The sequence below is a fragment of the Vigna umbellata genome, chromosome 8 (assembly GCF_029865625.1).
Source record: "Vigna umbellata cultivar VRB3 chromosome 8, Vumbellata_1.0, whole genome shotgun sequence".
Classification (NCBI taxonomy): Eukaryota; Viridiplantae; Streptophyta; class Magnoliopsida; order Fabales; family Fabaceae; genus Vigna; species Vigna umbellata.
The window spans coordinates 22,919,442-22,940,930 of NC_142172.1; the positions used below are offsets into that span (position 1 = coordinate 22,919,442).

Genomic DNA, 21,489 nt, shown 5'->3' on the forward strand with positions numbered 1-21,489 from the left:
AATTTATATCCAATGATGTCATTATATAAATTACGGGACGATTATTTATATTTCTCTAAGGCAAAAGCATTAATAAATTAATGATATAAGTAAATATTTTCATTATAGAAGAAGACATACGGTTTGTTTATATTGAAAATAATAAATGAAGTATTTTTATATCCCACTAATGCCTACTAGTTATGAAGTCGTTAGATAAAACTAACTTAAATCCCTTGACAGTTTCTATTTATGTGAGATTTTTTCAGTTAGATTCTTGTCTTATAGGTTTCGTCAATTTGGTCCTTAATATTGAAAAATTGACTCAACTAGGTCCCTACCGTTAAATTGTTTTAACGGGGTGACCTGACACGTTAATATGATCAGTTTTTGTCACATCACTCCTACCACGTCAGCGTCATCTTCTTAACAGAAACCCTAATTTTCCTCTTAGTAACCACATGGAAATAAGGAGATTCATATTATAACAACTCCAATATTAAACTGGAAAAGAAAATGAACAAGAGGAATGAGTAAATCAAATTTTGTGGGATCTCCTTATTCCTGAAAACATGTATTAAAATATTGAAAACTGATCCAAAATTTTGCAGTTTAGTTACACCCTTCATGGCCAATCTTCTGCAGAAATCATTTGCTGCATGATATATCAATGAAATTAGACAATAATTATTATGAAGTTAAATAATGAGAACCCAGAATTTGCTGGTTATACCATTTATCTAAAAGCATCAATTGAACCAGAGAACTTCGAGTTTTTGTAATCTTTTGCATTGCAGAAGCCCATCATCCGTCACCATCACCATTGCGAGTTCGTCTCCGTCGTCGCTCAAGCAGCGCCTCCCTTGCAGCATCATGACCTGCAAACACACTCAGAAACCAAGTGCGAGAACTTCATAATCAACCACATCGTTGCGCTCCACCTTCAACCGCAGCAAAACCTGGAATTGCGAGAAACCTCGGTTCCTCTTCTCCTCCTTCATCAATCGCCTCACACTTGCAAAGAAGAGGAGAACTCAAAAAAACAGAGAAAACCCAGAGAACGCCAATCTCGCGACTTCCATGCGTGAACGCTACGAAACCCCTCGTATCTTCGTCTTCCTCGAACCCAACTTCCGTAGAGCCACCAAACCTGCAAACAAAAAATCCTAGAAACATTAGCCACCCTAAATCGCAAACACCATCGAACCAAAGCGCCAGCCCTACACAAAGCACCACTGAAACGATGAACCCTAATTACAAAGAAATTTCCAAATCGCAGAGAAATCCTTCTTCACAAATTTGGTGATAAACCCTAATTTGGTGATGAACCCTGAACATCAATCGTTAAAGTTGAAGATGGTGAAGGGAGGTTGAAGATGATGAAGGGAGGTTGAAGATGAACCCTAATTTGGGTTTTAATTATCAGAAACTTTATTTTTTTATTTTACATTCTATGTAATTTGCTTGAATGTGTCACGTATAAAAAACTTATCCATAAACGTGTCAGGTCATAATAAACGTGCCAGGTCATAAAAAACTTAACTCCGTTAATTAATTTATTGAGTCAATTTTTTAATATTAAGAACTAAATTGACGAACCAGAAAACTCCATATAAATTGAGAAGGGGTTTAACCACAGTGGAAGAAATGAATTTATTGATTAACAATATAAAAGTCTTTAAATTAACACAAATAATACTAAACAAATCATAAAACTTATGAAACCGTCGCCTAATAGACACATATATACATGTATTAGTACGCGCGTAACGTGTCTTTTCCTCGTGGCTCAGATGTCTAGATATTGACACCGTGTTCCTTTGAAAGGTTGCCACGTCAACGATAAGACGTCATAGGTAAGAAAGTAGAATGATGTGGTATCGGCGTGGGAAATGCAAAAGCCAACGATGAATTTGATTACAAGCGATGCAATAAAACGGTGCCACGTGACAAATACGGTAGCGATACATTTAATGCTTCAAACGGTGTTTCGTATATAAGCCTGCACGTGCCGAAGCAGTTGAGCTGAAATCGAGAAGAAAGAAAACAGCGAAGAAGACCAGAAAGAAGAAGATGGAGAAGTATCAGATCTGGAGCAGTAGGATAGTGTTGGGAGCTTTCGCGTTTGCGCTACTGTTTCTAGCGGCCTCAGCAGACGACGTCGTTGTGCTCTCTGAAGAAAACTTCGAGAAGGAAGTTGGTCAGGACAGAGGAGCTCTCGTCGAGTTCTATGCTCCCTGGTAACTTACAATCTTTTCGATCTCTTACTCTCTGTTTCCATTAACTACCGCTTCTTTCATTATTGTTTTTGAAATCGTTAGGTAGGGTTTTTGTTGACGGATTCCGGTGTTTTCCTTTATTTTCTTCGCTTCGTTCCGATCGCATGTGTTCTTTGCGTTTAGCGTTTCAACTTGTCGTTTAACTTCTATTGGTTTGTAGTTACTTATCGACTTATAGATGATACAATACGATGCTGTTTTGACTTTTGGTGCAATTTAGTTCCTCCAGATTCTATTGGAAGCAATGTCCTTCAGTTTAGTTTGTAAACTTATTTTTGAAATTAATAAATTAAATTAAAACTACTACTCTACTTTATTTAAATTCAACTAATTTAACTAATCAACTGTTTGGGTCCTTTGGTCAAATAGAGGATAATATCCCCTGTAATTATTCAAGAAGGAGTGAATGCTGCATAACCCTGTCCAAAACTCTTGCACAAAAGGTCGTGATCAGTCATTGTACATTTAAAACTTCATGAGAATAACCTGTTCGTTGCACCAGTCACTGGTGAATTTCTTTATATTGTGTTGTGTACTAATGTTCTGAATATGTTTTATCCCTCTTTTGTCATAATAGGTGTGGACATTGCAAAAAGCTAGCTCCAGAATATGAAAAGCTTGGAAGCAGCTTCAAGAAAGCCAAATCTGTTTTAATTGGGAAGGTCAGTTCCATGGTGTTTCTTTCAAAACTTTGAATATTGTTTGCTGTTTTCTTCTGTTTATTTAATTTCTTTTGTGGTATTTTCTAATCTTCAGGCATTTTCTCTATTTATGATTGTCTGTTTATTTTATCGAATTGATAGTCGCTCAGTGTGGTGTGGAGCATGTTCATTTTATGGACTTCCTTCTTATCGAAGAAGTCTAAGCTACAACTTCAACATTTACTACATAATTGTTCGAGTTATCTTTTCTCCTACCATGCACCCTTCGTATAGAAAAAGTCTAAGCTACAACTTTAACATTTACTATATAATCCTCGAATTATCTTTTCTCCTTTCTTGAACTCTTAGTTTCTTCTTAGCAAATGTCATCTCCTCCTCCCTTCCTTTATTATCTCTAAATACACACACAAACAATCAAAATGGATAGTCAGGATTAGATTTCAGTAAAACAATCTTAACCATTCATGTATAGTTATATAATCAAAGATTAGTTCACCTCTCACTCTCCCACTATATATGCACCCAATCCTCCAGGCCAACTACCAAACACACTCAAACACATGTGGTGATCCTTAACCATAACTAGAAGGGGTTGGAACATCTATAAAAACTGGCATGCTTTGTGAATGTGGTTGTATGTTTTTATTTTTGCCCGTTCTCAACAACAAGGCAATAATTTCATTACCCATTAAATGGACATTAGCTTACTTCTTAATGTACTGTAGGTTGACTGTGATGAGCACAAGAGTTTGTGCAGCAAATATGGAGTCTCTGGGTACCCAACACTTCAGTGGTTTCCAAAAGGATCTCTTGAACCCAAAAAGTGAGGAGATCTAGGCTATTGGAATATAACATGCAAATGATTTTACGTCTCATTTCATGGTTATTTATCTTTCGCTTTTCACATATATCATAACTTCTGCGTTCAATAATTGATTTTGGAAAATTACCACAGGTATGAAGGGCCACGCACTGCTGAATCACTTGCTGAGTTTGTAAATACAGAAGGAGGTACTTTTTGAAGTCTTTGAAGCCTTGTGCCATACTATCTTTAAAGGAAAAACGCATTGTGATATTAAAATATCTGTAACTTCGTAGGGAGTGTAGTATCTGGAGCATCTTCCACAAGCTTTTAAAAGAAAAAAAACATTTTGTGGGACAAACTTACAAACTCACTAACTTTTAGGTTTCATTCGTGTCTAAGAAAAACATTGACGTACACACTTTCCCTAGATCTTTTAGCTTTTAATCATGTTGGAGATAAAAATCATCAGTATTGGGTTTCCCCTGTGTGTTCTGTGTGCTTCTGCCTTGCAATTTATATTGATTCCTAACCAGAAAATATGATTGCAGGAACAAATGTGAAGATTGCTACAGCTCCTTCCAATGTAGTGGTCCTAACACCTGAAAATTTTAATGAGATTGTCTTGGATGAAACCAAAGATGTCTTGGTTGAGTTTTATGCACCATGGTACCCAGCAATAATTTTCATTTGTTTCTATTTTTTCTTTAACTCATGCTTTGTTTTGGTCTAGAAGTTGTTTGGTAGAACTTAGTTCAAATTACATATTATTTGAAAACTCTCATACTGCTAGATCTAATAAATTTTACGATTCTTCTAGGTGTGGGCATTGCAAAAGTCTTGCTCCTGTAAGTATATCTCTGAGCATTTCATGTTGTCAATTTAATGTTGGGCCTTTAATTTTTGTAAAGCCAATAATATGAAACCTGACTGTGCTCTTTTTACCTTCAGACATACGAGAAAGTTGCCACAGCATTTAAATTGGAGGAAAATGTAGTCATTGCTAATCTGGATGCTGATAAATATAGGGATCTGGCTGAAAAGTGAGTTTTATCTATCTGATCTATTATTCTAATGAGTTGTGTTTGTTCTGGCAAATCAAACCTTAGCTGCAAAGGCCGGTAGAAGTGAACTTAGAGGCCCTAGTGCTCGTTTGTAGTTCCTCTTTTCGTGTGATGATATGAACCTCTTTACCTGTTTAGCGAATACATTTCAATGCAGTTCAGATATGGGCTTTGATATAATATGGGAAAAGAAAATAGTAAAGGAGCTGAAACAGATGGATGTGCTAATACTGCTAGTGCGGTGGATACGTTACTAATGTGCTTACGATGGTTACGTAAACAAAAAAATTGAGCTTACTGTAAAGGTTGACGAATACAACATAAATAATTGAAGTTTCCTGGAATAATGTATGCAGGTTTGATGTGAGTGGATTTCCTACCTTGAAGTTCTTCCCAAAGAGCAACAAAGCCGGTGAAGAGTACGGAGGTGGAAGAGACTTGGATGACTTTGTGGCTTTTATCAATGAGAAATCTGGTTCAAGTCGAGATGGAAAAGGGCAACTTACTTCCCAAGTGAGTGAATTCACATCAATGAGGAAAAGCTAGAATTTTGTTTTGTTTTTGTTTTATCTTTTGGTGGGGGGTGGAAGTTAAACTTGTTACACTTAGTATCTTATTCCTACGTTTGGTATTTCTGTCTAGGCTGGTAGAGTAGAAAGTTTGGATGTCTTGGTGAAGGAGTTTGTCGCTGCCAGCGATGAAGAGAAAAAATCCGTGTTTACCCGAATTGAAGAAGAAGTTGAGAAGCTTCAGGGTTCAGCCTCAAGGTAAACTTGAATATTCTTGCAAACATCATCCTGTAGAATATTTATGAGTGGCGTATGCTTTCAACTATGTTACTTAAGAATAGCTTAATTCGTATTACTGTGTTGCGTATATTCTAGAAAACATCATCCTTTAGAATATTTTTAAGTGGCATATGCTTTTAATTGTGTCACTTAGACAATAGCTTATTTCGTATTACTGTAATGATCCAATTAACTAGAAGTAATGATCCAATTAACTTTTTTTATGATCAGTTACGGGAAGATTTACTTGAAAGCTGCCAAGAATTCCTTGGTAAAAGGTTCCGATTATGCTAAAAACGAAATCCAACGCCTGCAGCGCATACTTGACAAGGTAATAGAAATATTCCTCCTCGATGATAAATATAATTCACTATTTGATGATTCGCCTTCACCGTAAAAAATTAATTCACTTTTTCTCGCTGTAAAGCTATTCCAAACACTGATTTTTTTCTCGCTGAGAAGCTAATCCAAACATGCTATATATTATTCAAATTTAAAGACTTCCTTGAGAAAAAACTTGTAATCTCGAAATAATTGTTTTGCAATAATTAAATTTGGTCGTAGTTGAGATGAAAATTGAAAGTGTAACTCGCTCGTATTTTATTGATTGATGCAGTCTGTTAGTCCTGCTAAGGCCGACGAGTTTACTCTAAAGAAAAATATCCTGTCTGCGTATGCTTGATTCAATGGTGCAATTGACCATCCTGCTTGGAAGCATGGGATATCCACCACGACTTTGATATCAACATTGCTGGGAGATATTTGACATGGAGACTTGTAGTGCTTAATTTGAGTCTGTATTAATGATCCTATCTTTTATTTGGGGATGAAAGATTACCATTCTTCTACCCCCATCGAATTATACCTGAGCGATTTAAAATTTTGAGGACTACTGACTTTTACTTCGGCCTATAGCTATTTGATTGTGGCCGTAAATTTATCACGCTTATAGCATGTCAATTATCTATTCGATTCTTGTGGTCAATTTTTTCATTTAAAATCTTCAATTATATTAAAATAAACTAACGAAATAAAAAATTAGTAAGGTAAAATTCCGAAGCCATACAACTATTTACTACATAGAACTGGGTCATAAGATAAAAGACGAACACATTTTGGCCATAGCTAACACAAGCAACCATCTCGCATTGGAGACACTGGATTGACACAATGCAATGCTACTTAACACCATTCCTTTCAGTACTCTCTCTCATCAACTAGAGATTTTATATATGAGCATGATCTTTCCTCAGGATCTATGTTAGGAGCAGGGTCTTGGTTAGAACCAAAAGGCAGGTCCAAAGATGCAGAGGATGGTTGTGTTCTCATCTGCACAGATCTTAGAAGTGCAGCTCTTCTCAAGTCAGCTGAGTGGCATATATCACTTGGAGATGATGGGAAGCGACCTTCAGAATCTGACCCTCGCTGACGAGGCTGGGGGCAAGTTGCAGCGGAAACGGTTGAGCCATGAGAAGCATTTGAACTTGAGGAAGGTGCCGAAGATAATACATTCTGCGACTTATGGTACCTATGTGGAGAAGAAACTGGACTACTGGGAAGACTGTCGGGCTGGGACGAACAACTGTGCACAGGAGTCTCACAAAACCTCAAGTCATCTGAATCTTCTGACATAGGTGAATATTGTAAAGATATATCATCTCTGAAAATAAATTCAACACAAGTAATTATTGTAAACGTTGCTAATCATTGGGTAATAAAACTAATTAATTTTAACAACAGATTGTCTGCAGTTCAATTCTTATGTAAAAGATGTCCCAAATTATATACTCTTTCAATTTTCAGAACATGAAACTAATCTAACAGTCATATAAAAACCAAAACAATCTTGTTTTCGGTCCTTTTTGTTAATCTCTGAACTACACTATTAATATACTTTATCGCTTTTCTAGTTATACACCCATATAAATTTCGAGTATTTTAGTTATTTGCTTAATCTGCTAGTATTTTCAACATTTGATAACATGATAATATGGAATTTTATGCGTGCGGGACATATTAAATATGTTAATTATGCATTTATGATACCAAAGCATATATGACTAAATTGACTATGAATAAAGCCGTCTACAGTCATGTTGATTATGAGATTTGAATGTAACCATAAACTAAGACACACACCATATGGAATATAAATATGAATATGTACCAATTATTCAAGCATATAGGATATGAAACAACAAATGAAGTAGAGTTAGCAACAATTTTTATCATGCATGATCATTTTTACGGGTGTGTATGTATACATTGGAAAATAATTTTAATAGATTTTGGGTCATATAACGATGGGAAAGTTTTAAAGGTATATATACTGCAAGAGAAATCAAGCAACATGTCTAAGGACTAGAGTCACTTCATATTTGACCCAGTTGGAAATCTACCAAAGAACTCTAGTCAATCCTCTGCAAGCTATGGCTACTTGCTAGTTCAATCTTTGTCTCCCCCTCCACAAAATAAAAATTACAACGCATGATTCCATGATTTGTTTGTAGTATTTTACTTTTTTGAACCAAAAATCCGCATACTTGAGTCGGGTGAGTTGCCTATTTCTCAGGAAGAAGGGATATGGGGATCACATACACATCTGAATCTAGGGTGCATCAACTTTTGTCTAATGACTAGAAAGTATCTGGTTGTGATTTCTAGTCCCTACACCTACCCATTATTACTCCAAAAGTACACATCAAATAGCCCACATAAGAGGCACAGTAGTAAGGAGGAGCTTTCGACCATGAAAATGACAAATTTCATGGTCAACAAGGTTCTGTTTAAAGAGAACCAAGTGAAGAGACTAATATTACCAATTATATATATGTTTGCATGACAGCAAAATGATAAATGGATGTCTCAGTGTCCAAATGACCATTTGACTAGACACAAACAAGGGCCTTCTACCCTTTTCAGGTTTGGGGTTTCTTTGCAAAGAAAACCAAAGTAAGGAAAGTTTTAGTATTCCTGCACCACCCCACCGAAAAAAATATAGAGCATAATAACATGCACCACTACAGGTGAACATTAATTCAGACTCAAGATCTGCAATAGAGATACCGACAGAACTATCTTCTGTATCTATCAATGGCCAAATGATGATTTTATGAAAACTTAACTGAACTCTGGCATATAACGGAGAGAAGAATAATCACAAAAGTAACAAGGAAGATGAAAATAGTATAATTTACACAAGATTTCAAAAGCCAGCCTACACTGCCAAACCAAAACATGTATATTAAATGTAACAATGCAAGAGACGATAACTAATGTCCTGAGCAATTAGCAGCTTACTCAAGTTCCACTAATTTCCAACTGTTACAACTGAAATGCATCAAAATAAACCTCAATCATAGAAATAGTTATTCATAAAACCCCAAAGAGTGAACAAATCTTACACGGAAAAGTAGTTATGATTTTACCTGAAAGAGAACACGCTTTCAGACCTTGCCGGAGATTCCATGAGATTATCAGGAAGCGAGTCCCCAACTGTCAATCCATTGAGACTGGATGCCATTATCTGGGCACAGAAACAATAAATGTAAGTTACTCTAAATTAATGATGGTTAATTTCATTTGACTGCAACAAAAACAAGCACGAAAATAAAATATTAAAACCACAAGGTATCAACTCAAACAAAGATCTATGTGACGAAAAGAAACACATGTTCCAACAAAAAAAAAAACACGCTCAAGACAAGTCTCTCAAATCCAAACAATACTTAAACCAAGACAATTATTGATAAATTAAATCGAGATTGAGAAACATATATTAGAAAAACACAGTTAAGCTGAAAGGCCATGGCAGGGCATTTCACAAAGATAACTGCAGAATGATTAAAAAGTCTAACTCAGCGAAAAACAAAAAGACAAAAGAAAAACAATTAAGAAAGTAGGTTAGTGTAAAAACATTAAAATAAAGGAAGTAATAATAAAACGACAAAAGGGGGAAATTTGTGTAACCTCGCTTAGGTAACGTTTGTGGGAGCGAAGATTGTCGAGGTAAACTTCCTCTTCAGGATCTCTGGTGCGCTTGGCACTGGGCGAGGATGTTGAGGGTGTCCCTCCCAAATTGGAATCAGAACCCATTGTTCAGACCAACTCATCTAAACCAAGGCTTTCTCTTTGGGGTGGGAGGAAGAGTCTGTTCAATGCTGAAACCCTAATTTATTGTGCAGAGAAGGCTTACGCTTCGCGTTCGGTCTTCCTTCACAGTGAAACATAGCAGTATCAGAGTTGGTTCGGTTTTGAGGCCTCAGGAAAACGATTGGAGGGAAACCTACTATGTTCTCTTTGCTCTATTTCATGATCCTAGACACGCACCTTATTCCCGACACGTGTTGCAATGCTAAACACTTTTTTTCGTAAAACTGTTTTTATTCCCTGTGTTTAGCATGATCAAAATTTAAGAGAGAAATATTCATTCTCAAAGATGATTCATTGTAGACACACGATGATATTACATAAAAAAAAATAGTGATATAAAAAATAGGCAATAATTTTGAACAATTTTTATTTTAGAAATTATATCTATGTAAATCAACAAAACGTTGATTCTCCGATTGCGGAAAATAGGTAAGAAAAAAGGTCATCATATACTTCGTAATTCTCCATTCAATTTATTATACACGCAACATAATCGGTGTAAGTAACAACGTAATGAAAATGAATATGATACATTAGAATAAGACTTATATCTGAAATTTATTTGTAAACCATATTTTTTTAGATGGAGATGCCCTGTCGTGTTCCTCTAATAATATCATTTATAGTTTTTTTAGTTTTTATTTTAGACACGATTCAAGAAAATTGATCATGCATAAATATAATGTGTGAAAGACATTTTTCAAGTTAGTGTTTTTAACTATCACTTTTATTCTTGCAAAATATAAAATCAAAGGATATTAATAATTTGATTGGAAAGGACAAAAGTTAACTTCTGGTATATTTTCTGCTATCCATGTGTTCTTTTTTTATTCATAATAATTGGAGTTGAGTTTATATTTGTTCATATGTAATTAAATTATAACTTTGTAGTCTAAGGATAACTGGTTTTAATATATATACGGTTATCAAAATGATGTGTCAATTCGTAAACTCGTTTCAGTTTATTTTTTCATATCTCTAATCTCATTTAATTAGTAGTAGAATCGTTTTTTTATAAACTCGTGTAAACTTGAGTAAACTTGCTTAAACTCGCCTAAAATTGAGAGTTTAAAAACGATTCAACAAGCTTAGTTGGATATTAAACAGTTCTATATGGAAGCTCTTTCCGCTCTTGATCGAGGTGTTCGACTATGGAATCACCGAGCGACGTGCTATGGTTGATTGAGTGGTTTGTGCGTAGGGTCCTTTCATATGCACTTAAGAGAAAATAACAATTCGAATTCAAATGGTCAGAAAATGTAGTCAATCAAATTAATATAAAAATAGTTTAGATTATGAAGCCGGATGGCCGGACAGACAAGACTGTTTGGTCTTCAGTTGAACGTTTGAAGGCCAAAAATGAGGAATTTGTAGGCCTTGTGACCTGCAAAATAGATTAGGACAATGACTATGATAATATAAATATGCGTTGCTCAGGATACACTAAATGAGGGTAGAGGTGCCCAGTTGATGCTTGCACGAGAGCCAAGCCATTGGAACCTGACAAGGCCAAACGCAAGACTGAACATAGGTGATCCAACTGTATGAGCGTAAAGGGAATGAACCTTCTTGTGCAGGATATTTTTACTCACAAAAATATGCATAAAATAAAATAAAATAAATGCTTCGACATTTTATATTTATTTTTATAATGAGAAGCCATTAGAACTTGACAAGGCTGAACGTAGATGGTCCAGTCGATCTAACGGGAAGAGACTGAACCTTCCTATGCATGATATTTTTACTCAAAAATATATGCGTTAAATAAAATAAAGCGAACACTTCAATATTTTATAATTTATAAATTATAATGAAAAGTCATTAGAACCTGATAAGACTAAACGTAGGAATGAACCTTCTTGTACATGATATTTTTACTCACAAAAATATGCGTTAAATAAAATAAAACAAACGTTTCAATATTTTATAATCTTTTTCATTTCATGGTTCATTGGCTCTCTCCTGCAACAATCTAACTGTTTTGGGTGTTGATGTTGATTTGCCTATTGTACCAACTAATTTCTCCTTATATCTTCTTCACACTACTCCATCTTTGTGTTTTTGTTTTTATTCTCTTCCACACTTTGCCATATCTCACTATTTTCAATTATCTCTCAACCTCAGTTTTAGGGTCGACGACACCACATGGTAGGGTTTTAACTTTAAATTTTAATCACCTTTTACTATTTTGGACCATTGGACCTCCCTTTTACCTTCGGAACTTTTGGACCAACATTTAAGTTCAACAACTTTTGGATCAATAACATTATAAATATTAAATTAATATGTTATTTATAAATATTTTAAAATATTTTATATGAAGTAAACTCTTACGTGTTTACGAGGTTTTCACGAATTTACGTATTTGACAATCTTTATATATATATAGGGTTAAATATGTTTTTAGTCCCTAAACTATTGGCCGTTTCTGGTTTTCGTCCCTCTTCCAAAGTAAGGTACAATTTGGTCCTCATTCTTTAGAAAAACGTTCGTTTTAGTCCTCAAAATTTTGTTTTTAGTCCTCGTTTTAGTCCTCAAAACGTTCGTTTTTTCGACTAAAACGAACGTTTTTTAAAGATTGAGGACTAAATTGTACCTTACTTTGGAAGAGGGACGAAAACCAGAAACGGTCAATAGTTTAGGGACTAAAAACATATTTAACCCTATATATATATATATATATATAATAAAGTATAATGAGCTCAAAATATTGTATTATTTTTACAAAAATTTATACATCTAAATAGAAATTGTTTTGGTTGAATTTGTCCGAGGGTCGGTCGTCCTTCTTTGCTCTGCTCTCTTTTGATCCTCCAATCCTCTTCGAGAACACAATCCACTCCGATGAGTTGTTGACCTACAGAAGACACTTCGACGCTCAAGTCAAATATGTTTCATAAAGAGGTCTCTATTTTACTAAGATAGATTCAAGTTATTTTACCTTGACATCAATAGTATATTTATAGGCTTGCGGCAGCCAAACACATTGATTAACCATTAATGCAATATATATTTAGGCAATAAAACCCAATAATCAATTATTAATACCGTCTAATTGTAAAACGTGAGGCAATCTGACCCATTAATACATGCTAATATACCTGCTAACTGCCCATAATTGATCGGTATATTTCATATAGTATATAACTCCCCCAAGCCCAAGCAAGCTCTTTATTAAAAGAGGTGCGCAAGGATTACTATGAGCTTAAGAGAGGTAGCTTACATTGTATTTAAGAAGTCTATTTTCGATGCGCCTTAAGTCTTCATTCCTCTCTACACCGAGCGACGGTCTTTAGAAATTTTCTTTGGAATCATCGAGCGATGTGCTGTAAGAGTTCTCTTTGGAAGCTCCTTCCACTCTTGGTCGAGGTGTTCGTCTATGGAATCACTAAGCGGCGTGATGCAGAAGCTCTTTATGGAAGCTCCTTTTGCTCTTAGTCGAGGTGTTCGACTATGGGATCACCGAGCGGCTTGATGCAGGAGTTCTCTATGGAAGCTCCTTCCGCTCTTGGTCGAGGTGTTCGACTATGGAATCACCGAGCGGCGTGATACAGGAGTTCTCTATGGAAGCTTCTTCCGCTCTTGGTCGAGGTGTTCGATTATGGAATCACCGAGCGGCTTGATGCAAGAGTTCTCTATGAAAGCTCTTTCCGCTCTTGGTTGAGGTGTTCGACTATGGAATCACTGAGCGACTTGATGTAGGAGTTCTCTTTGGAAGCTCCTTACGCTCTTTGTCGAGGTGTTCAACTATGGAATCACCGAGCGCATCACGCAAGAGTTCTTTATGGAAGCTCCTTTCGCTCTTAGTCGTGTTTGACTATGGAATCACTGAGTGACTTGATCCAGGAGTTCTCTATAGAAGCTCCTTCCGGTCTTGGTTGAGGTGTTCGACTATGGAATCATTGAGCGACGTGATGTAGGAGTTCTCTATGGAAGCTCCTTCTACTCTTGGTCGAGGTGTTTGACTATGGAATCACCGAGAGGCTTGATGGCGGAGTTCTCTACGGAAGCTCCTTTCGCTCTTGGTTGAGGTGTTCGACTATGGAATCACCAAGCGGTGTGATGCATGAGTTCTCTATGGAAGCTCCTTCCGCTCTTAGTCGATGTGTTCGACTATGGAATCACCAAGTGGCTTGATGCAGGAGTTCTTTATGGAAACTCCTTCCCGCTCTTGGTTGAGGTGTTCAACTATGGAATCACCGAGTGGCTGGATGTAGGAGGCATTTCATTTTTTGCCTTGTAAACCTCTGATGGTTACCTAAAAGTTTTCAAAACAAAAGACATGCCTCTAGAAATTATTACAGAATTTTTTTCTCTTTTTGCAAAACCTGGTATTGGTCTGAAGTAGTGATGTCGAGAGTAAGCGCACGTCTGGTTCCTCGTGGTTTCATGGGGACGCCGCTCGGCCCCACGGTGGGTGCCAAATGTTTTGGTTGAATTTTTCTGAGGGTTAGTCGTCCTTCTTTTCTATGCTTTCTTTCGATCCGTCAATCCTCTCCGAGAACACAATCTACTCTGATGGGTTGTTGACCTGCAAAAGACACTCTGACGCTCAAGTCAGATATGTTTCATAAAGAGGTATCTATTTATTAAGATAATTCAGGTTAATTTACCTGGACATCAATAGTATATTTATAGGGCTTGCGGCAGCCTAACACATTGATTAACCATTAACGCAATATATATTTAGGCAATAAAACCCAATAATTAATTATTAATACCGTATAATTTGAGGTAATCTGACTCATTAATACATGCTAATATACCTGTTAACTGCCCATAATTGATTGGTATATTTCATATAGTATAGAAATATAAATAAAATTTCCATATTTTTAAACCAAACAGTTCCTATACTTTTAAAGAGCCAAAAATAACATAAACCTTAGAAGGTTAAAAGAATTTTATCAACTCCAAGAGGTGTTGGAGAAGAGAAACTTCATGAATTAAAAAAAACAAAGAGAACCATGGAGAAATTCATTTGTGTTGTATTAATTTCAAAGTAAAATAAAGAAAGTAAAGAAATAAAATTAAAAAATAGACTAAGACAAAGAAAAAGAGTAAGAACACACTACTTTGAATCCAAGAATCATAAGATAAGTGCAAGGAGATTCATCATTTCAAAAAGCTTCTCAAGATAAGAATCAAAATAAGATAAAAGAATTCTCAAACTCTTAGTAACTCACAAGGAGAAGATTCACATTTCATTCAATTTTTAAGGTATGTTTTACAAATTAAGAAAACTTCTATTTATAATGGAGGAGCTCGACCTAGGAAAAAATAATGCACAAGAAAATGAAGTTAATTTTGTTAAATAAGATTTAATTCCACTAAACATGATCAACACATTTTAATCCCTTGAAAATAGGGAGTTCAGAAGTTCTTTAAATTAGGAGATACAATGATTACATATGAAAAGCAATGATCACTTGAAAAAGGAACACATGCAGTGTCTCTTGAAAATTTCGCGTTGATTAATAATAATGTCAATTTACAATATATAAAGTAAATACAAACATCAACTTACAAGTTAGAAAACGAACACATATGTTTGTGTTCGTGTGTTTATGATTGTATTCTACAAAGAATTATTTATAAAAATTTATTGTTAAAATAAAATGACTCAATTTCTCACACCAAGAGGGGGGGGGGGGGGGGATTGGTGAAGTGTAAAAAACAAAAACTTTTAAAATCTTGGCTTAATTGCTTTGTTTGTCCCCAGTTTGGTTGACGTGTGTCAAACTCGTCCCCTCTTTTAAAAAATTACTATCATGTGGTTTAAAAGTGTCAATTGTATCCAATAATAGAAAAATCTGTGTCAATAAAGTCCTCTCTGTTAAACAGACTAACAGTATTAAGTGACTGATGATTTCGCAGTAGAGAATTAAAACGTGACAAAAGAGTTTGGTTTAGCTGGCAAAGGAGATCAAAACGTGGATTCCCGTAAGTGGGAAGAACCCCAACGAGGTTATAAGTGAGAGATGCGTGGTGGGTCTCCATTTATCGTGGTGGATGTCTTCTTCTTGGTTAGGGTTTGCTGAGCTTGGTGAGTTTACTGTTGTTGTTGTACTTGTTCTTTGTGTTCTTCTTCCCTCTTTGAGAAAGTATTGTTGTGAGGTTGTGTCCTTTTGGCATTGGCGTAGGAAGTGGCAATGTCATTGAATCATGAGTGTTGTTCGTCTTGCTCATGGGGGAGCTCTCGTGCTATTTCATCGAGAGGATTGGTTGGAACCAACATATGTCATTGTGGGGAGGTTGCTGTGTTGAGAGTGGCTAAAACAGTGAAGAACGACGACAAGCAATTTTGGGGATGCCCTAATTACAATGTTTGTTCAATGGTTGTAGTTTCATTTTTGTGATTACTTTATTTTTTGTGTAATGAAATGGTTGTGGTTGGATGTTTTGAAGAGCGGACTCAAAACGAAGAACTTCAAGGATGCAATTATTTTAAATGACACAATGAAGATAATTTGGATGAAAGGGATACTTATTGCTAGACAAAGGAGAAAAATTATTAGTATGGAGAAATCTGCTATGGTTTCTCATAAATGGGATAAGCAACTAACATGGAAGCTATGTTTTATGGGGTTTATTAACATCATCCTTGTTTGTATGTTGTTCAAAATTCCATGATGTGTTGTAATAGACAATGTGTTGTATTAGACAGTTTTTGTGATGTCGAAGTACGCAATATTGTAATCGGATGTTTTTAAATGAATGACAAATCTGAAATTCTGCTTTCAATACTTAATTTGCAGTGTAATGTAAGAAGTGTGTGGATTTTTGAATGTTATAGTGTAATGTTACAATGATATAAGATGTAAGCAAAAGCCGTATGGACATCTGGTGCTTCATATAGATGTGCTTCACATATTTCAAGTGCAGGTCAATCACTTACTGTCAAAACTGATAGAGATGAACTGATTATACCTTACCAAAATCCTGCTCACAGTGATGATGTTGAGTTCAATGTAGTTCAAGATATCAGGGTAATGATTTATTGAAGTGTGAGGATAGTGTTACATTCACAAGGACTGAGAAAGCCAAATATCATCAAGACGCTATTGGTGGAGCTGCCAATTACTTTCCAGGAATTATGGGAGATTTAAATTTAAAACCATTTGACAAATCTTTGTATAATCTCTTAGGAATGACAATTACTTTTAAGGTTGGAACTCATGATCACAATTCTTGTTATAACAATTTTATGGATAAGGTGTTTGTTCAAAATATTTCTTAGAACTATAGATTCTGGAATTTATAATTGCCATCAGGTATTTTCCAAACTTCTGTTAACTAATGCCTTACAGACAACGACTTAGTTTAATCTTTTCTATATTATGTGTTCTAGTTTTTATTTAATTAATACTTTATTTTGTACTTGTTAACATGAGTTGTAAGGTCGTTTGAAGCAAAACTCTACTGATATGAAACTTTCGGCTTGAACCTACAATGTATTTTAGATAAAGTAATTGAAAAAAAAATAGTAGGAAATTTAAAATCCTAAAAATTATGCCTAAGACAAAAATGCCTAAGAGAACTAAATCTGTAAATTATGCAGTTTGAGTGGCTGAAACACATTTGAATGATTAAAACTATGCATGATATGAATTAAATCCTACTAAACAATTAAAATTTAACAAAAAGGCATTTGAAACCAGAATTAGACAGCAAATGGAATGAATAAAACAGCGTGACTCGTGCTGAGAGCAAAGTGCATCAGGTGGTCTATTATGCATAATTGATTCCTAAAATTCAGAAAATCACTAACTAATAAGAACTAGTAATTGAGTTCTTACTCAACTAGTAAGAACTGAAAACTAAGATTTAAACCTATAATTGAGTTCAGAGACATGAATCTAGTGCAGAAAGAATCATGAAATAATACTTGGTGCTATCCAAAGCTAGATCCAGTGGCGCGAGAGGTAACAACTTAACTACCAAATAAAAATTAACTGAATATCTCTTCCAACTGCACTTTACAAATAAAAAAGGTGCTATCCAAAACAAAGTTCAAAATACATATTAATAACATTTTTTGACTTCTAAATCAGTTCTAAGGTGCTATTATAGTTCGGTCAATCTCGCATTGTGTTATCTGACTGGATTGAGTTGGAGTTGGAGTTGTTGGAGCAGCATGTGCAGTTTGTGGGCAAATATTTCTTTTATGTCCAAGTTGTCTACATATGCCACATCTTTTACATGTTCCACCTTGTCTTAGTTGAGTGTCATCTTTCTTAAGCTCCCAAGGCTCTAATCTTATTTTCTTCTTCGGTCTACCAGGCAAAATCCTCTTAGGTGGAGGCAACAGATCAGGCATTGAAGTCATCTCCCATATATGAGCACCGTTTACAGGATATATCATTGGAAAGTATGTCTCTTCATAGGTTGACTTTGTAAACCAATGTGGGATGTAGTCTTCTCCATTGATGTTTAAAAATGACATGGCAGTGAGGGCATGACAGCATGGGAGTCATGTTATACTCCACTTTCTACAACTACAGTCTAGTTTATCTATGTCAACAACAACCTTCTCACCAATGTTGGAAGTGTGTCTCACTTCAAATATTTTCAATCCTGACCAGCTGCAAAATTATAGTTGGATTCAAGTCAGTAAGTAAAGTAAAGAAATTAAAACAAATACAACTTCATATTCTGAAATCATACCTAGGTATCCAATATTTAATGTTGCTTAACTCCTTTTGAAATCTTTTATGAATTTTGGGACAAAAGGAACCTTCATATGAACTTATCTTGTCTCTATTTCTTGCCCATCTCTTCATGAGATACATACGAATGTCTTCCATCATTGTTATGATGGGCTTAGCCCTTGCATGAAAGATGACACTGTTAAACGCTTCAGACATATTGTTCACTAGGGTGTCACAAGCAGCTGTAGGTGTAAACCTTGACCTTGACCAAAATCTAGTTAAAGATAAAGTCATACATTTATAACACAAACATATGATGTCTAAATAATTGACATGGCTGACAGTGTTGAAAACATACCTTGGTGGAATAGCTATCAAGTGCTTAAAGGCCTCTACATTGACAACTTTTATTTCTCTCATGACTGCCTCCCATGCTTGAGGATGGGTTGATGATGCTGTCTTCCATAATAGACGTTTGAGATTTTTCCCAGGATATTTCTTCCTAAAATTTGCATATATATGGCGGACACAAAACCTTTGATCCACACCAGGTAGAAGTTCTTGAATTGCTGGCAAAAGTCCCTACCAAAGTAATCAACGAAAGTATAAAAGTAAACTTCAAAGAGAAGAACATGAAAGAGTAAGGTGTCATACTAGAAAACAAAGAAATATAACTTACTTTTTGTTGATCTGAGATAAATGTATATGTTGAACAATTTGCAACACCACCGAGATCATCAATCAACAATTCCAAAAACCAAGTCCAGGTTTCCTTATTCTCCACCTCCACAACAGCATATGCCAAAGGCAACATTTGATCGTTACCATATCTTCCAACTGCACTTAACAATTCACCTCCATATTTCCCTTTCAAGAAACAACCATCCAAACCTATAATGGGCCTAATGATACGAAGCTGACCTTACATGCCTTCAAACACACATAAAGTCTCTTGAATATATGGTTCCCCTCATTAGCTTCTACACTTACTTTGACAATTGATCCAGGATTTGACCTAAGTAGCTCATTTGCATAGTCATGTACTCTTTTATATTGTTCCTTGAAATCACCTTCAATTTTCTTGGATGCCATTGTCTTTGCCCTAAAGGTTGTTGATCGAGACACATTAATGTTCCATTTCTTACAAACTTTTTTTTGTAGGTTAGTCAAATTAATATTTGGATTTTCTTTTATGGTTTTCTCTAACCTTCCACTTAACCATTTTGATGTCATTAAACGAATATTAAATTCTTTACTGCAAGTATGGTTGTTTATAATCTTCCTTAACTGCCATGTATTTTGGGCAGCCTTATATGCACAATATGCATACCATGGACACTTCCCTTTTGCCTCACAACATTTAACACAAACTCTTCTTTTGTCATTTTTAAATACCTTCAATTTCCTACCATTATCTACACCATAGCTTCTTATTGCTTCTGTGAAATCTTTTTTTTCACTGAAGAATGTCCCATTTCCTATTTATATTCTTCCATGCTTTTGGGCAATGAAAAAGTGCCAAAATTTCCGTAACGGTCTCTATCATCATTTGATGAATCACTTAATACAAGGCTGTCTAAGCTTTCAGATTCCCAAGAATTGTCAGATAAACCTCTGTCCTGTACATGCTGGAATGGATTACAAGACCCACTTGGTCCACCCACTTCAAGTTCCTCACTACGGTTACAGAAAAAATGTTCTGCTTCATCTCCATGGACACTAACCTCCACAAGATTATCTTCACTGAACACATCCTCTTCAGACCCATTCCAACTTCTAACATCGTAGTCATCATGTCCCCCATCATCCTCTCCCTCAGCCTCTGTCTCTAGACCATTATGATTGTCACCATCTGCATCCTCCCCCAAAATAGCCTCAATATCCTCTCCCTCAACCTCTGCCTCCACACAAGTATCATTGCCAGCCTTTACATCCTCCCCCAAAACAGCCCCATCAGACTCTCCCTCAGCCTCTGCCTCCACACAATTATCATTCCCATCCTCTACACCGTCCCCCAAAACAGCCTCAATATCCTCTCCCTCCGCCTCTTCCTCCACACAAGTATTGTTGCCAGCCTTTACACCCTCCCCCAACATATGAACGTACTCAGGATCTGACACCATGTGTACAACATACAGGTGAGATTGACCATTCAATATGGCAAGGTTGACCACATCACCTGCACCCTTGTCACCAGATAATAGTTCTAACCTTCCTTCTAACACAGTACCACCACCCACTGAATACCACAACTCTTTAACATTAATATAATCCATCTCCTTCAAAATAGACATAATTTCAAAGTAGCTCCATCTATTTGGGTCAATTTTTAAAGTACTTGTTTCACCAAACTCATATTTCAATGACCCATCATTGACAAATTTGCCCACATGGTGAAAGACCACTTCGACATCATAGTTAGCCATCTCAACTAATATAAAAAATCATGTCAGACTACATCATCTCTTAACCAAATAAAACTACATTTAATTGACCAAAATAACACTTACTTTTACATTATAACAGGGTACAAAACATCAGAGTAGTTTGTAAGGTAAAAGAGAGTAGGGATCATAAAATTCAAACACTGCGTTTTTATACTGGTTCAGCCAACCTGCCTACATCTAGTGTCCTTCCAACCACGGGAAGCTAATGCACTATAATGATCAAGGTTTTTACAACAAGGTTTCTACAGAAGACCTCACATCAAAAATGTAAAACACCTCTCTAACCCTGTAATAAAAATATAGGCAATACACAACAAGACCAGTAGCAAGAATCCCCTCTCTTGCCGTTTAACCCATTTGAGGCACCATCAAAGTCAAGAACACACACTTTCTTCTTCCTGTAGTCACAACAGGGAACTCAAACCAATCTTCAAGAGATTGCAGAATCTGATCACGCAGTAACACCCAAATGTGTAGATTTGATCAATCTCTGAAACACAACAATCTTTCTCTTCAAGAAATCACAAGTTGTTGATCACCACGATCAATCTTGTTTCTTGGAGCTTTTCCTCTCTTTTTGTAAGATCATAGTTTTCTGTAAATGATATGAAATTATTAGAATCACAAAAGTTTTTTTTACAGAATTCAAATATGCGTCAATTTAT

General features: G+C 35.7%; 3 protein-coding genes across 3 annotated transcripts; 1 reads left to right on the plus strand and 2 right to left on the minus strand.

Moving 5' to 3' along the window:
• Window positions 1-1,988: 1,988 nt before the first annotated feature.
• LOC124820995 (putative protein disulfide-isomerase A6) lies at window positions 1,989-6,544 on the plus strand. Its single transcript, XM_047292788.2, has 11 exons — window positions 1,989-2,219; window positions 2,836-2,920; window positions 3,646-3,743; window positions 3,876-3,931; window positions 4,274-4,391; window positions 4,543-4,570; window positions 4,674-4,765; window positions 5,143-5,299; window positions 5,429-5,553; window positions 5,806-5,905; window positions 6,191-6,544. The coding sequence occupies exons 1-11, from the start codon at window positions 2,053-2,055 to the stop codon at window positions 6,254-6,256; spliced, it is 1,092 nt and encodes a 363-aa protein (XP_047148744.1). The 5' UTR covers window positions 1,989-2,052; the 3' UTR covers window positions 6,257-6,544.
• Window positions 6,545-6,597: 53 nt separating this feature from the next.
• LOC124820996 (pollen-specific LRR extensin-like protein) lies at window positions 6,598-9,905 on the minus strand. The gene is made up of 3 exons (XM_047292789.2): window positions 9,544-9,905; window positions 9,003-9,100; window positions 6,598-7,234 (listed from the first exon to the last, which is right to left on the minus strand). Exons 1-3 carry the CDS (start codon window positions 9,667-9,669, stop codon window positions 6,772-6,774), a joined length of 687 nt encoding a protein of 228 aa, XP_047148745.1. The 5' UTR covers window positions 9,670-9,905; the 3' UTR covers window positions 6,598-6,771.
• A 7,877-nt stretch (window positions 9,906-17,782) lies between these two features.
• Window positions 17,783-19,469, minus strand: LOC148194291 (uncharacterized). The gene is made up of 6 exons (XM_088097173.1): window positions 19,304-19,469; window positions 19,057-19,244; window positions 18,736-18,959; window positions 18,394-18,651; window positions 18,229-18,311; window positions 17,783-18,144 (listed from the first exon to the last, which is right to left on the minus strand). Exons 1-6 carry the CDS (start codon window positions 19,467-19,469, stop codon window positions 17,783-17,785), a joined length of 1,281 nt encoding a protein of 426 aa, XP_087953299.1.
• Window positions 19,470-21,489: the final 2,020 nt, after the last annotated feature.

What these genes read in the sequence shown, in the direction of transcription:
- LOC124820995 (XM_047292788.2), top strand. Translation starts at nt 2,053, where the DNA reads ATGGAGAAGTATCAGATCTGGAGCAGTAGGATAGTGTTGGGAGCTTTC. An exon ending in GGATCTCTTGAACCCAAAAA is followed by an intron (nt 3,744 to 3,875) that starts GTGAGGAGATCT and finishes AAATTACCACAG; the next exon opens with GTATGAAGGGCCACGCACTG. An exon ending in GTTGAGTTTTATGCACCATG is followed by an intron (nt 4,392 to 4,542) that starts GTACCCAGCAAT and finishes CGATTCTTCTAG; the next exon opens with GTGTGGGCATTGCAAAAGTC.
- LOC124820996 (XM_047292789.2), bottom strand. Translation starts at nt 9,669, where the DNA reads ATGGGTTCTGATTCCAATTTGGGAGGGACACCCTCAACATCCTCGCCC. An exon ending in ACAAACGTTACCTAAGCGAG is followed by an intron (nt 9,101 to 9,543) that starts GTTACACAAATT and finishes TTCTGTGCCCAG; the next exon opens with ATAATGGCATCCAGTCTCAA. An exon ending in GAAAGCGTGTTCTCTTTCAG is followed by an intron (nt 7,235 to 9,002) that starts GTAAAATCATAA and finishes ATTTATTTTCAG; the next exon opens with AGATGATATATCTTTACAAT.
- LOC148194291 (XM_088097173.1), bottom strand. Translation starts at nt 19,469, where the DNA reads ATGGCATCCAAGAAAATTGAAGGTGATTTCAAGGAACAATATAAAAGA. An exon ending in TTATGTGTGTTTGAAGGCAT is followed by an intron (nt 19,245 to 19,303) that starts GTAAGGTCAGCT and finishes GTTTCTTGAAAG; the next exon opens with GGAAATATGGAGGTGAATTG. An exon ending in TTGATAGCTATTCCACCAAG is followed by an intron (nt 18,652 to 18,735) that starts GTATGTTTTCAA and finishes ATCTTTAACTAG; the next exon opens with ATTTTGGTCAAGGTCAAGGT.